At 36.7% G+C, this 15,552-nt stretch overlaps 1 protein-coding gene across 2 annotated transcripts in view; it reads left to right on the top strand.

Moving 5' to 3' along the window:
• The window catches only part of ST7L (suppression of tumorigenicity 7 like), a 65,512-nt gene extending 56,947 nt beyond the window's left edge, over positions 1 to 8,565 (top strand). The window contains exons 13-16 of one of the 2 annotated variants that reach the window (XM_077780188.1): positions 518 to 610; positions 6,260 to 6,399; positions 7,150 to 7,243; positions 7,912 to 8,565. In XM_077780188.1, coding sequence (XP_077636314.1) covers positions 518 to 610; positions 6,260 to 6,399; positions 7,150 to 7,194 — 278 coding nt within the window. In that variant the 3' untranslated portion in view covers positions 7,195 to 7,243; positions 7,912 to 8,565. Of the gene's footprint in view, positions 1 to 517; positions 611 to 6,259; positions 6,400 to 7,149 lie in introns of both variants that reach the window. The other variant, XM_077780187.1, reaches the window with a different exon arrangement.
• The last annotated feature ends 6,987 nt before the right edge of the window (positions 8,566 to 15,552 follow it).

Genomic DNA, 15,552 nt, shown 5'->3' with positions numbered 1-15,552 from the left:
ACATAAATAGTGGTCCAGGTCTGGCCAAAGGGCCATACTTTGGTGACCTTTGATCTAAATTACATTCTGCTTGTAGAAAACTTTGATGACATCTAACACATGAAGTTAGGAGCCATTGGGAACTCTTTCTGGGTTGCCAACAGTCTTGGTAACAACAGTGATACATGCTGCAATTTTATGAAGATTCCTGGAAGAAAAGGAATTCATATCCACAGAGTTAAGTCTGTTGTGTTTGTAGTGAGGAGACAGAGTCAGGAAGGACCCAGCCAGCCTTATTATCCACTACTCCCTTTAGTTTTATTCCAGACCATTCACTATTCTCTGAATAAATCTTATCCTTCCCCTTATTCCTTCTTTTGCTTCCCTTGTTTCTTTCATCTAAAAGATATCTCTAAAGAAATTAATACATGCTATATGAAAATTTTGTAGAAATATGTCTCCACAGTAGCTTTGATCTGTAGTATGGGATGAAAGTGAGTCTGAATTGAATGTCAAACTATGTATTTTTTTTCCTCAGCTTTTAGAATGATTCCATACCCTTTAGAGAAAGGCCATCTATTTTACCCATATCCCAGCTGCACAGAGACTGCTGATAGAGAGCTATTACCTAGTAAGTAAATATTCTAGTTTTCCTAAACTTAACAGTAGTTGTGAGATTGTTTTCCATAGTATTTTCTCATAATAAAAATGCCTTTGGTTGAAATTCACGATACTGTTTAAAGTACTACTATTTTAGCCATTTCTTGGATGTAGTTGCAAAATTCAGTTCATTCCCATATATTTTTGGGGTAAAACACTGTGTAAGATGTGATAAAGAACACAAAAATTAAAGATATTTTAAAGAACAGTCAACTTATAAACATTTAAAGAAGAAATAATACCATTCCTTCACAAACTCTTTTCAGAAAATAAAAGAGGAAGGAACATTTCCCAGCTTATTCTGCAAGACCAGTATGACCCTGATACCAAAACCAATGACATTACAAGAAAATCATAGAACAATATCCCATGAACAATATCTCATGAATACAGACACAAACATATTCAACAAAATATTAGCAAACTCAATCCAGGCACACATGACCAAGTGGGATTTACCTCACAAATGCAAGTGGTTTAACATCTGAAACGCAAAGCACCATGTTATTAGAACAAATGACAACAGATGCAAAGAAGGGGTCTGACAAAAACCTAACATCCATTCGTGATTAAAAATTTGAACAAACTAGGAATAAAAGAGAATTTCCTTAACCTGATAAAGAGCATCTACGAAAACCCCACAGCTGACATCATACTTAAAAGGTGAAAGACTGAATGCTTTCTCCCTAAGTCAGGAATCAGGCAAGGATGTCTGCCCCTCCCACTTCTCTTCAGCATTGTACTGCGGGCCTACTCAGTGCAATCAAGCAAAAATAAATAAATAAAAAACATTCCTATTGGAAAGGATGAAGAAAAACAATCTCTATTCATAGACGACATCATCTTCTATGTAGGAAATCCTAAGAAATTCATAAAAATACTGTTAGAACTAATAAACAAGTTCAACAAAGTTGCAGGAATTAACATCAGCATATAAAACTCAGTTGCATATTTATATACTGGCAGTGAAGAATCAATCCAAAAATGAAATTTGAAAAACATTTCTAATCATAGTGGCATCAAAAAGAAGACACAATTTAGGAATAATTTGACAAAAGAAGTGCAAGGCTTACATACTTAAAAAAATACGTAATTTGCTGGGAGGAATTAAAGACAAATCTAAGTAAATGGAGAGATGTTCCATGCTTATTGATTGGAAGGCTCGATATTATTTATATGGCAATTCTCTCCAAACTGATCTATGGATTTAATACAATCCCTATCAAAATCCCAGGAGGGATTTTGCAAAAATTGATTCCAAAATTTATATGGAAAGGTAAAAGACTCAGAATAGTCAAAACAATCTTTACAAAGAATGAAATTGGAGAGACAACACTTTGTAGTTTTAAGAGAAGTCATAAACTTAGGAGGAGAACCAGAAATACGTAGGGTTATGATTGCTGAAATTCCCATCGAGTCCCTGCTTTTAGGAAGCCAAACTTCTCAGAAGAATGGTCTATATTTATTTGTCCAAGTTGCACTATTTCTTTCTGCGAACTGGTAAATTTCTGTTTTTTTCTTTTTATGATTTAACCAATAAATAAGCATGCAGAAGGTTATAAACGCTAGCACCATGCTTCCTTATGTAGTATAAACCTGTGCCATGGTTTTTACAGTTCTGGGGTCATTAGAACTCAAGTCTGACGAGGAAAGTTGCAGTTTTACAAACACCAAATTTAGTGAACTGAAAAGTTCAGTCAGATAGATGAAAGTTTAGGAGAGATTATGGAAGTTGAGTATGTTGATATTTTTCTCCCAGGTCCTTTTATTTTCTTCCACCCTCTGAGATAAGTTATCTGTCTTTTCTTTGAACTCTCAAAGTATTTTGTGAACTTCTTAACTTCCCCCTTCTAGATTGTAAACTCAAAGGCCAGGGTCCTCTTTATCATCCCTCTAGGCATCTCTATAGTGTACCCCGTGAAAATTGGTATTCAGTAAAGATTTTAATTAGTCAAATTTATTAATGCATTCTTATAAACATGCCAAGTACATTGTAAGTACTCAACAAAATATTAAACATTAGCACCTTTTCCTCCATATCCGACTCCAAACTCCTCAACTGCTCACGAGTTAATACAAAGACTGATAAACAATGTGTTAAGTGCTGTGTGTATGGAATAGATTATAAGGAAGCTGGAATGGGGAGTGCTGTCTCTCTAAGGTCAGGGATGATTCCTAAATCTGACTTGAATGACTTGAAGAATGGTAAATCCAGCATATACAGCACAAGGAGTAAGTTTGGGAACAGGAGTAGGGGAAGTAAATAAATTCAGGCTTTGAATATGTTGCATGTAACATTTCACCCATGTCCACACATGTGTGTGCGCATATGTGTGTATGTGCATGCTTAAATATCTTATTACATAATCTGTTTCTCTCACACACACACACACACACACATACATATTCTTTATATTTCTAAATAATATATGATTCTAAGATATGTTTGTAAGAAATATATGTATATTAAATATATGTGGATTATAGAAATAGTAAGTGTAGGTATTCTTTAGGTATAAGTAATAGAGAACTACTTTAAACTTAAAGGGAATTTATTAGAAGACTGGATTATTTCAAAGAGTCTCAAGGCAGCAATTACAGTTGGACCTCAGAAGGGACTAGAACCAGAAACTAGGAGGTTATAAAGGTTTCCAGGAGTCAGTTATCTGTATATCTTTATCTCAGGCTGCCTTTTTCAGGCTCTCCTATTCTCACTTTTCCTTCCCCAATGCCATCTCCCTTTTGTATGAGCTCTCATTTCTGCTTCTCTCAGTGTGTCTGCTTCATTTTTATATCTTTCTCTGTGTAGCTTGGCTTTCTCTTCCTAGACACTCATGTAGCCACACTTGATGCTGCTACATCACTTTACATGTGATTAGTTCAGGCAAATTGTGTAGTATGAATAATAACTCAAGCCTGCTTGTAAAATTTCTGGGAGAGAGAATCAGATTCATCTAGGTGTTCAGTCCCGGTTCAGTTAGCCATGGCCTAGGGACAGGGTCAGGTTGTGTAAACAGAATTGCCAGGGGTTCTAATATCTCTTTCTCTCGACATCTCTCTACATCACCAAACCAATTTGGGAGTCATCATTTCCTAGGTATGAATGAGATCACCAAGGGAAACTGTGTGGAGTAAGAAGTAAACTAAGAGCAGAACCATGGGGTCACAAAAATGTTGAAGGAATGGGTGGCTGATAAGGAGTCTGGAAGATTCAGTGAAGGAGTGGTCAGAGACAGGACAAGAACCAGAACTAGATGGGCTAGGAACTAAAGGAGGGAAAAAATTCCAAGTGAGGAGGCGTATCTGATATCAAGGAAGGAAGGTGATTACTGCTCAGAATCCATTGACTTCAGCAATTAGAAGGTCACTAGTGAGAGAAATTTTATTTTCTTTCATGGGATGATGCTGGTAGTAGTTGTTCTTGTTGTTTTTCCATTTTAACAGAAATAAGGATATTTAAGGCAAAGGAATAAATCTTTAATTATGAAACATCAATATGCAAGAGTGTATTATATTAGATTAATACATTTAGCCTAAAATAATGCCCCCAAATGATTACAAAGGTTGCTTGATAGACTGCCAATTTTGCATAGTAATATGAATAAAATCAGGGTTTTTAACATGTATTGCCAGAGTCACAGGTTATAAGAACAGAGAGTTTGCTTTTTGGCAGGGCTTTATTACTTCTAAGATGCTTAGACATTTGCAAATTCCAAGAGGTAGGAGAAGAGGGATATGCTGGGTTCTTTGTTTGATTATATTGTTTGTTCTGAGAGTATTTGTCTGTCTCTGACTGTGGTAGAATGAACAAATTTTTAATAACGTTGAGTTCTAATACCCAGGAGTACTTAATGTTTTTTTGTTTTCAATTCTCCTTCAACCTTGATATGACTTACAACATTCTGGAATTTGCTTATGAACCTCATAAGTTCAGACTTGAACTATTCCCTTAGTTCACATAGCTGTTGTCTTTTATGCCTCCTGATAAATTTTTCTCTACAAGCCAGTGATGAAATTTGAACTTTACTTCCAAGGGAGTGTTTCTGTACTGGTCATCCATTATATTGATGTATTAGCCAAACATTGACTGACAAACGAGTCCATGGAAAGCAATCCAAAGAGAAAAAATTAAGTCTCTCCTGTAGTATAAAATCTCATATTTTAGGAAATTATCTTACTAAAGCTACGTAGTTTTCTATCTTATAAAGTGGAAATGATATCTCTCTCTTACAGCTATTGGGAAAAAAATCAAACTAATGTAAATTAAACCATTTGTGAGCCATACAATGCTATACAGTTTAATTAATTTTATTAATGTTGCCACCTGTCACGTAATAAGAGTATTAGGGACCATTGGTATATTTAAGTGTTCCCTGTCTTTGCAAGTATGATGGTTTGCTTCTCTTGGTTTTTGCTGAAGTTGTCTTCTCATGGCTGAGGGACAGGGCAAAAGGGACTGTTGGCTTTTTGGGTGCCAAAAGTTCACTGTTGTCCACAGCTTCTAACTTTTCTGATGTTTTTAAAAAGTTCAGATTTGGTGTGCTTTTACTTTAAAAGTGATTCAAGCCTCTGGAAATTTTCTGGATTTTTAATGAGTTTGGTTTTTGGCATATTCTTTCAGAGTATAGTATAAGACATAGAAAATATGGCTACCAAAGGAAACTTAGGTGTAATCTTCTCTGTGAATCATTATGTTTAAAAAAGTGAAATTTATAGCTGACCTTGATTCAGCACTGAATTAGTCATCCCTTACTTATGTAGGATATTACATCAGGAATTCCTGGGTTTGTGTCCAGCCCTGAGCAGTCAACTTCCTGGACTAATGAAGTCCCAGAATAGCTCTCAGTTGAACAGACATTTATTGAGCACCTACTATGTGCCAAGTAGGCTCCTCTCAGCATTGGTATTCAGGTATTTTCAATCAAGTTTCAAGTAAGATATAAATACTTGAATACTATTAAGTAGTGAAATGTTCAGTCTTTCAAAAAATAATACCTGACTTAATGTGTGAATGTGGTAAAAGAAGACACAGCACTTTGTTTATGATCAGAATCCTAGGGCTTTCATGTTCTAATTCATTTCTTATAGTGCTCTATCTATGAAATGCTGCAGATAGAACATTTATTAATAACTGGGTAAAATTGTGGTTCTGGGAAAAAATCTGCAACCACACATCTGTCTGTCGATTCTGTACTTGTCTCTGAGCTCCTAAAGAGCAAGAATTAGAACGACTCACATTTAGTAAGGACTTACAGTGTTCATCATAACAACTCCATAGCAACTATGAGAGGGTTTAGCACCTTATTCAAGATCACACAGCCAATAAGTGACAAAGCTTTTTTTCAAAACCACCTCAGCATGACTTTACAATTAATGTCTTTCCCACGATGCCATCCTATTCTTAGCCCCCAGCACAGTCATCCAGCTCTGTAGATAGGCTGTTGGTGCTGGAAATAACGGATGATTCTCTTCTACCTTGCTTAGTGAGAGATACCTTGTTCTTTTAAAAAGAATATATTTTCCATTTTAGTTTTAAAAAATAAACTTTGCTTGAAAATATTAAAACTGGCTTATACTGTATTCTTAAATAAAATCCATTTCAACCTTTTCTCCCTTGCAGCCTTTCATCATGTTTCTGTTTACCCAAAGAAGGAGCTTCCTTTTTTCATCCATTTCACAGCAGGACTGTGTTCTTCTACAGCAATGATAGCTCTCCTCACACACCAGTTTCCTGAAATCATGGGTATTTTTGCTAAAGCTGTAAGTATGATCTCAAGGACTTGTGTAGAGTATTTGTAAAACACAAGAAACCATCTCTGATCTGTTTGTGCTAAGCCAGTTGATCAGTGGAAGACGTTTGTTACAGTAAATTACAGGAATTGATTTGTAAAGTTGCTGCCATAAATATGTCAAACATAAGTTTCTGGTGACTTGAGCTACATTTTTGTTGCTTAAAAATTTGAAGACTACAACAGCGTAACATAAAATTGGTCTTTGTAGGTCACTTTTGGTGGTAAACACAGCACTTGTTACTAGCTAAGGGATAATCCGACTCTTAAATGCTTTCTTTTTGGCATTTAAAAAAATTCCCTATTTTGTAAACAAAATTTGATTTTTCAATTTAAATGAAATCATTAGTTGTAAGGTTTGCTGATGGAGAATAGGTAAGATCGGATGGATGTAACATTCTGCCCTAAGTGCAGAATATCCTTCTTTACTCAAAGCTTCTCCCTGTTGTATCTACATGTTCTTATTGACCTTTCCCAGTCTTGGGTGTAAAACCCTGTATAGACCTTTATTTTCATTTTTGTCCTTAAATTTTGAACTCCATTTCCTGACCCAGGTCCTACTTGATTTTAGAGAGAGTATCCCACGATTATTTACTCTTCTACATAAACTTAGTAATATCACTGGCTTAAAGTAAAATTACCAAAGATAAGTCCCTTTAAGTCTCCTTTACGAGCCTTTAAAAAAATGTGTCTTTCTTGTACATCTTCGCATTTTCACCAGGTAATAATAGTTCAAACCCAAAAGGAAACTGCTAATTCATTCTAGTCCCAGATCGAAAAGCACTGAGAAGTATAGAAACACTGACCCTTACTCGGTAATGTAATTTCTATATTTTTCTCTATATGCCTCCATTTTGACTCCCTGTTTTTTTTTTCTGCCTTAAGAACAGTTTATTTTGTACCTTAAAGGTCAGTTGGTTTTCTTTTGGCCCCAGTAGTAAAAGCACCGGTTTCCCTTTTTCCCTGAAGGTCAACTGTATAATGTGTTAAGTTGCCACTGGCTGTAGGCCTAAGAGTCTGAGACTACACTTGATTCTGGGTCAGTCTTCAAGGGAAATGACTTCCCACTGTTGTTCAGGGAGTATAGATATTTGGGTTGGAAACTGACTATTTCCTTTTAGTGTAAAAGGGAAGTATAGTGATCATACCATAACTGTTATTTGCAGTGGTGCTGCCTGGGGAGTGAGTGCATCTCAAACTGAAATGACCTTACTGTGCAATCCAGCAGGGAAAAAGTTGACTAGAAAAGGAATCCTGCCCATTTCACAACTGGAAAAATATATGCAGCTGTTTATTTGAGATCACAGGCGAGCGGTGGAAGAGATGGTCCTTGAGTTTCTCTCAGGGCAGTGGGAAACAGATAAAATTGAGGGGGGAGCAAGATCTAGAATCTGAAATCTATATGTAGCAATTGTTAGTAGTATACTTCCAGCTGAAATTAATGTGCAGTGTACTCACTATCTGCTCTGTCCATTCTTGTTAGTATATAGTGTCTGTCCTTACCTGAGACATCACTGATGCACCTGAAGAGCCTTTAAGAAGACCTAGCACAGGCTCCTTAGCACTCCGCTAGAAGAGTCTGAGAAATAATAATTATATATTTTAAAGTAGAAGCTTTTTTTAGACCAAAGGTTATTAATTTACTGTGATTCTAGTTAATGAACAATAAATAGGCATTTATTTACTATCTTTTGATATTTGTATGGTTGGTGGTATATAGTTAGAAATGTGCCTCACAGCAAACTTTGATAGCCACATTTTATACTGTGGCCTTTACATGTACATTTTAAGTTCCTAAAAGCTAACTATTTACTGAAAGTACCCGCAAACCAATATTTGGTACGCTGCAATATCAAAGGCAGGTTCCATTGAAGACTTTATGGAAAGTTATTACATAAGGGCCATCCCCAGCTTACAAACACAACGTATAAATGCCTCACACCCAACCAGCCAGCAAGGGAGTTGGAGGCTCACATTCTACTTCCTCACCACTTAATAAAGCTGATCTATGCAATAGCAGCGTCACCATCACCCAGCGTGGTCTATGCAGTAAGAATGTCACCATCACCCTGGAGCTTGTTAGAAAGGCAGAGCCTCTCTCTCAGAAATAAATAAAACATTTAAGAAATTTAAAAAAAGAAAGAAAGAAAGAAAAGAAAGAAAGAAAGAAAAGAAAGAAAGAAAAAAGAAAGAAAAGAAAGAAAGAAAGAAAGAAAGAAAGAAAAGAGCGAGCCTCAGGCATTCCTGAATCTGCTTTTAACAAGACCCCTAAGTTCTCCTATACGTACATTTAAAACCTGAGAAGCCCTGCTCTCCTCTGTCCCCAGTAGGAGGAACCTAGATGGCCTGGATAGTGCCACCTTTCTGAGGTAGAAAAGGGACAGCATGCAGAATGGTGATGAGCATAGGCTCTGGAGCCAAAGTGCTTTGCTTTGAGTTCCAGCCTGACACTTACTGTCTGTGCAACTTCAGGTAAGTTACTTAACCATCTCTCCCCTCATCGTGAAATGAGAGTGGTGCTGCCTCATGGGTTTTTGTGAGGGTTAAATGAGCTTAAAATATGTCAGGTCTCCATGTATGTCCATAGGAGAAACTAGGGGAGTGTTACTGTCGTTGCCACCTGTCATTGTCCTCATTCTCACCAAAGTGCAGCTGTAATGCGGAATCCTACCCTCTTCACACTGGGAGGAGCCATGTCCCAATGGTTCACCCAAGATGTGTTTTCCCACAGAAATTGTAGTACAAATGGTGGTCAGGTGTCCCTTAAACACGACTCAGTACCGTACTGCTGGTACACTATGTGTATCTGCACCACCACAAGGGGAGAAATGTTTCAGATTCTAGGAGCTGGCAAATTGCCTCACAGAACAGAAACTATAGGTAAATTGCAAACTGCCTATGTTAGGATTTTTAATTAAGTCATATATTTTATGGCCAAATATATTAGAAATCAGTCTATTTAGTAAGGCAAAGCAATTTAAGAAAATTTCCTAGATTTTTTCCATTGTTATCATGGTCCACTCCTCATCTAATATATTTTTGTATTCATTCACATGCTAGAGTAATTTAATTTTAATTTGTTAAAATACATTTGTTACAAAAATTGCTTTTTTGTGAAGCAAGGCACTAGGGATTAATGATTTTTAATAATCCTCACTGTACATCAGATTGAGATAAATGGAAAGGAAAGAACTAGAATGGTTAGTGACTTTAGTGCCTGTTTTTTTTGTTTTTTGTTTTTTGGTTTTTTTTGCATGGTATAAAGCTATATGGAATAAGACTTCAGTGTCAGCAAGTTAGGACTTTTTTTCTTGGTTTTTTTTTCCCCCTGGCGGAGATGAAAACCAAGCCTGACATTTGACATAGAGCAATAAAAATAAAAAAAAATAAAAAAAAAAAGCATAAATCCCTGGAGATGTGGAATGTGCTGATATCAGAGCTGATATTCTCCAAGGCCAGAATTCCTGAAAAAGGAAAAATTGCTTTTAAGTGGTGGGTCATTTTCTCACCTGCTTTGAAGCCTGCTGGGTTAAATATGAGAGTTCAAAGTAAGGGTAGCCAGCAAACCAAATGAACTGGAATCTGATTCTGCTTATCTGAAAGGAGCTTCTTTATTTAAGAGCAGCACTGCCCTCTCCTTAGAGAACCAATCTTCATCTACTCTGGCCCCTTTCATTTCTCTCTTGCAAGAAAAGCTTTCTTCTTAGTAAGCCTTGGGAGGGCGTTATCACAGCAGTGAAGAATAAAGATGGTCTTTGGGGATTTCACTAACTTGCGGATGAATTCAGGCTTGTGGCATGTAACTCGAGTACTTTGAGTTCAGAAGTGTGTTTGAATATAAAAATCCCTAGTTGGGTTTTAACTAAATAGGATAGCCTTTGCAACTTGGCAGAAAAAGGTGTTAATGGGTAAAGACAGGAATAAAAAAGATTCCCAAATAAATCATTTGTTTCACTAAAGCAAAACTCTGCTGAAATCTGTTTCACTGAACACATATTGTAGCTGTGCTGAGGTGGGAATGGGCCCTGTTTCCACATATTTTTACTAATCTTTATGTGGGAAAATGTGGTTGGACATGCCAGTGATGAATTTCTGAGCAACTCGTAATTGGCTGGCTCCACTGTAACTAGGGCCTAACAATCTGCTTGATTAATTCTTTAAGGACTACATTAGCCAAGTTGCATGATTTCCAAAGATATAGAAGGTCAGATGTTATACTAACAAAAGACCTTTCTACAGAATGTCTCACTGGGATCTCTTCAGCCCCTTCCCAAAAAATAATTAACATTTTTCTCCCCAAATTACATTTTTAAGAATAATAAGCAGAAATAAATGCCAAGTGTGTTTTACTGAATAGCGATCAAAACTTTTTAGGTTTGTACACTATTCCCATCATTTTTTTCCAGGGCAAAGATCATTTTCATAACTAGGGGAGTTGGTAGATAATTATAACTTTATATTGATAAATATACTGGCAGAAAAAATACATTATTTTTAAAGGTTCCTAATTTTCCATTATCATAGCAAGGGACCTGAAATCTGCGTGAAAGTAAGTTTTTATATTCTTCATCTGACTCATTCATGATGAAAACCTATGATCGTTACATCCCTCTTTATTAAATAGGGTCACATTCAGAACTTCAACTGACAAGAAAAATAAGTTTCTTTACTTTGTTTGAAAATGGATTATTTTTCAAAGCTGTGAGACTTCCTAAGAACTGACATAGTTTTTAAAACATTTTTGAATTGTCACCAAGCTTATATTAACATAAAATATTGTTCTGTAACCATGCTATTTCCACAGTAATATATCTGAGGTATTTCCCAGAGATTGTGCTGATAATAAAGGAGCCCATTGTATGACAGGTCTAAAATTTTAAACGTTTACATTTTTGTTTCTCTGTTAGTGCCACTGAAGTCTTTATTTGGGCATGTTCCAATTTTGATTTGATTAATAAATAGGGGTATTTCTAGCAAGAGAAAAGATGTTCTCTGCTTCCATTAAGGGCATTTCTCATGCTTCATTCTCATTGTTTCCCTTCAAAAAGAACCAGACTAAGAAGTCTGTGAAATTGCTGATGTCCTTCTTTATCCATATTTTCTGAGTACTAAACTCTTCTTTTCAAAGTCGGGAAAAAAGAATAAAAGTTAAGGCAGTGTACTTTTTAATGCATGTCTATATCCCTTCTCCAGGGTTTAATTCAGTTTTGAAGTTTGTGAAAAGCACTCTCTTTCCCGATTAACATGTGCCTGTCAAGTATGAAGTTCACAAAAGTTCTCCGTGAATTTATTTGGCAGTATATTTAATCATCCTTTCCCCCTCAAAGTGAACATCTCAGTGCCAGAGTTTAGAACATCCTGTCACTAACTGCTGCTGATATATTGATTGCTTAATCATTAGCACTGGGGGCAAGTGGACTGCATAGCAGTTTTTGGAAGAGCTGTGCTTAGATATTTATGTAAATTGCTCACTTCAAACCCATTGCATGAGTGATCTTAGGATTCACATTAGGAGACCTACTGATTTTTCTTTCAGAAAACATCTTTGTTTTTTGCAGACCCAGAATAGTCCTCTAAATGGAGAGAATAGTGGGATACAGAATAAAATTATAATCTTGAGGAATAGTTTTTATTGGCTTCTTTCTTGAGTCGAACTTTGCTCCTTCTCCCACCAATCAAATTATTAATGCTTAAAGGAAATACATTTGTATCAGTACTTAATATATTATGATTCTAAACCAGGAGTAATTTAGATTTCTGTTAGTTATTATCTCTTCTCTCAATAGTATGTACATATATTCTCATTTATTCTTACCCGAGCCACTGGAAGGCAGATTCTGGTTTTCCAGCATTATAGATGGGGAAGTTAGAGTCATTTAAGTTAAGCAGTTTGCTTGAAATCACACAGTAGACAGCCCTTTAGTCATGATATATATGCTTGGTTTCAGTAATATGTCAGTTCACAACTTACACCAAAGCACGTACAAAAGAATACATTTCGGGGCGCCTGGGTGGCTTAGTCGGTTAAGCGTCCGACTTTCGCTTAGGTCATGATCTCACAGTTCGTGGGTTCGAGCCCCGCGTCGGGCTCTGTGCTGACTGCCAGCTCAGAGCCTGGAGCCTATTTCAGTCTGTGACTCCCTCTCTCTCTGACCCTCCCCTGCTCACGCTCTCTCTCTCTCTCTAGAAATAAATTAAAAAAACCTTAAAAAAATTAAAAAAAAAAAGAAAAAAAAAAGAATACATTTCAAACTAAATATAGTAATGCTAATGAGATATAGAATGATAGTAACACGGTTTTGCTAGAGAAGTCTTCCTTTAGGAGATGGATTTGGAGAAGAGTTCTAAATGAAAAGGCCAATGTGGATTTTCAGAAAACAGCAAGGATACTTAGGTTGCAGAAATGCTTCCTGCAAAAACAAAAACATAAGTAGACAAACTTCCTGGGGAACTCTTTACTCCTCACAGCATTAGCCTATTTGCTGAACTGTGATGCTTTAAAATAAAGAATGCCCATTTGCTTTTCTGTCTTTCAAACCGGTTCATTTTCATTTAATTCCTTTTCTTGCTAGTAGGTCACTTAAAAAAGAAGAACAATGTTTGGTCATTTACATCACATACTCAGACAACTGTATAAAGAACTTCAGCCTTTCTAACTGTCAGAAATGTGCAGGAATACTAAAGAAACAGTAGGTGCTGGTTTGTAATGATTCAGAGGGAATTTGACTCTCTGAAATGGTTTTAAAAAAAGTTTTAATACGAACTACAAATGTATAGCTATGTTTCAATATCACTCTTCTTTCAAAATCAAAGAGTAAGTTTGTGAAGGATTATGGAAGGAAGTTTAATTGAACGGAATAAACTTGGTCTAAAATTTAACTTGTGGGTATTTTTTGGCAAATAATGGGGATTTTAGATAGCAGAGGTTCTTCTAGGAGTTATTATCAATAGGTAGGGAACTTGGGAGGCGCCTGGGTGGCTCAGTTGGTTAAGCATGAAACTTTGTCTCACTCAGGTCATGAACTTGTAGTTCGTGAGTTTGAGCCCTGTGTGGGCCTCTGTGCTGACAGCTCAGAGCCTGGAGCCTGCTTTGGATTCTGTGTCTCCCTGTCTCTCTGTTCCTCCCCCACTTGCACTCTGTCTCTGTCTTTCTCTCTCTCAAAAATAAATAAAGATTTAAAAAAAAAATAAAAGTAAATAGGTAGGGAACTTGAGTGTGTTCCTTAATGCTGATGAGGCCTCAATACAAGATTGGGTGCTAATGGTGTTCTTTCCAAATTAGAGGAAAAAGTAAAATTATCTGCTTTAGTTCTATAATGGCATTAGTATTGAAGCCAGCTTTGAGAAGAGAAATTATTTTGGCTTCAGGTGATGCTCAACAAAATTAAAAGAACTGATATTCAGAGAATTCAGACCACATAATCACCCTTTCTACCTAATCCTGTAATTTCAAGAATTCTGAAAATGAAATGTATATGTATTATTCAGAGTGTCAAAAGGGCTGTATTCTTACTGAGTACTGTGTATTACCCATAGGATATACAGAGACAGAAGCAGTTTGGGGAAGAATTTAGAAGGGAGCATATTCTCACACCCCTTGTTAGGAACATGCCAGCTCTTGTTTTCATGTGTTCAATATGCCAGAGTCCCAGTTTCTTTCTGAAGCCAGAGTTCAAGCTTTTATGCCCAGGTAGCAGCAGCTTTACAATTAAATTTTAATCCCTTAGTGTTTGTTAGACTCTTATCTAGAGTATTGCTACGACTATTCTTGGCAAGCAAAGACCTTGCTGTTTTTCTTTCAGTCACAGTGAGATAGAAGAATGTTCTCTGGCTGGGGTGTGGATGAAGGCACTTTACTAATCTTATGCATAATTCATCTTTGGTTGCTGGGGTACTCAGAGTTGAAACTTTGCCCTCTGATAAAATTCAGCTGGATTTTTTATTTACTTGACTCTGATCCCTTTGGATTTAGCCCTTTTTGGGAGCCTCGGGATTGTAATTCGACTAAGCCCTAGCTGTGTAGAGTTTTCTTATTAATTTGCTCTTGCTGTATTTTAGCTATTGTTAAGACTGCCTTTAACAACAACAGCAACAACAGCTGTACTAAGAACATGCAGTTCAGAGTCCTGGATACCCTGAGAAGATTCTTCTTTCGGCATTAGCTTAGTGACTGGAAGGATTCCAATAGGGCTCATCTTAGTTTGTTTTCAAAGTTTAGTTTTTAAAGAGCCTCAGCATTTAAAATATGCTAACTGTTGTTCTATAAGATGCTATAGTATGGTAATGATTATTCTGTAAAAACTCCCAAGTTTTCCACATTCTGCTTCATTATATTAAGATGTTACTACTAATGAACTTGTTCCTTCAGTCAGTAAACAAATGTGTATCAGGCACCTTTATGAAGTATAAAACACAACTCGCTCACAAGTAACTCGCAGTCTAGCAGTAGGGGGTTTGAGACTGGCAAGAGATGCATCCGTGTGAGACAGAGGCTGCTGCCACCATGATCGGTTATCTCACCCTTGCATGTGTATCCACCTGACTGGGAGTGGCTGAGGAATTATTTTCACGTGCCTCACAGAAGACGTAGTGACCTAAAAATCACTTGAGACTCAAAGAGGACTTTTCCTTTTAGATCTAGACTTTGCTTAGTCGAGTCCTTGCAGTCAAACAAGTAAGATAGAAAGAGAGTCTCTATTTTATTCTGCTCCAAACAGGAGACACATAGGGCTTTCATCTTTATACCTAACTGACGAAATTTATGTCTTTATAAACTGTGGTACTCATTATGTTTATCTGAATAGTTTAAACTTCATTAAAAGTGAAGCACTCCACAATTGAAAATCGAAATAAGAAAGGTCTCGCCTCAGAGTCACGTTAATAGTCACCATAGTAGCCACGGTAAGACAGGGGCCTCTCACGCTTACGTTTCCATCATCCTCTTATAACCTCTCATTCCTAATAATGACAGACTGATAAGGGTTAAGGGCCATTCTGGTTTGGAAGATGAAACAGTTTGATGGCATTGTGAAGCAGGATGGGAGAGCAAGAGTTGGGACTAAAATTATTTGGGTGTGTGGCCATGTGAGAAAGATGGGGAAGAGCCACTCCAAATTTCCCAGAG

Source organism: Crocuta crocuta, unplaced genomic scaffold (genome assembly GCF_008692635.1).
Source record: "Crocuta crocuta isolate KB4526 unplaced genomic scaffold, BGI_CrCroc_1.0 scaffold364, whole genome shotgun sequence".
NCBI lineage: Eukaryota > Metazoa > Chordata > Mammalia > Carnivora > Hyaenidae > Crocuta > Crocuta crocuta.
This window is presented reverse-complemented; position numbering and strand designations above follow the sequence as displayed.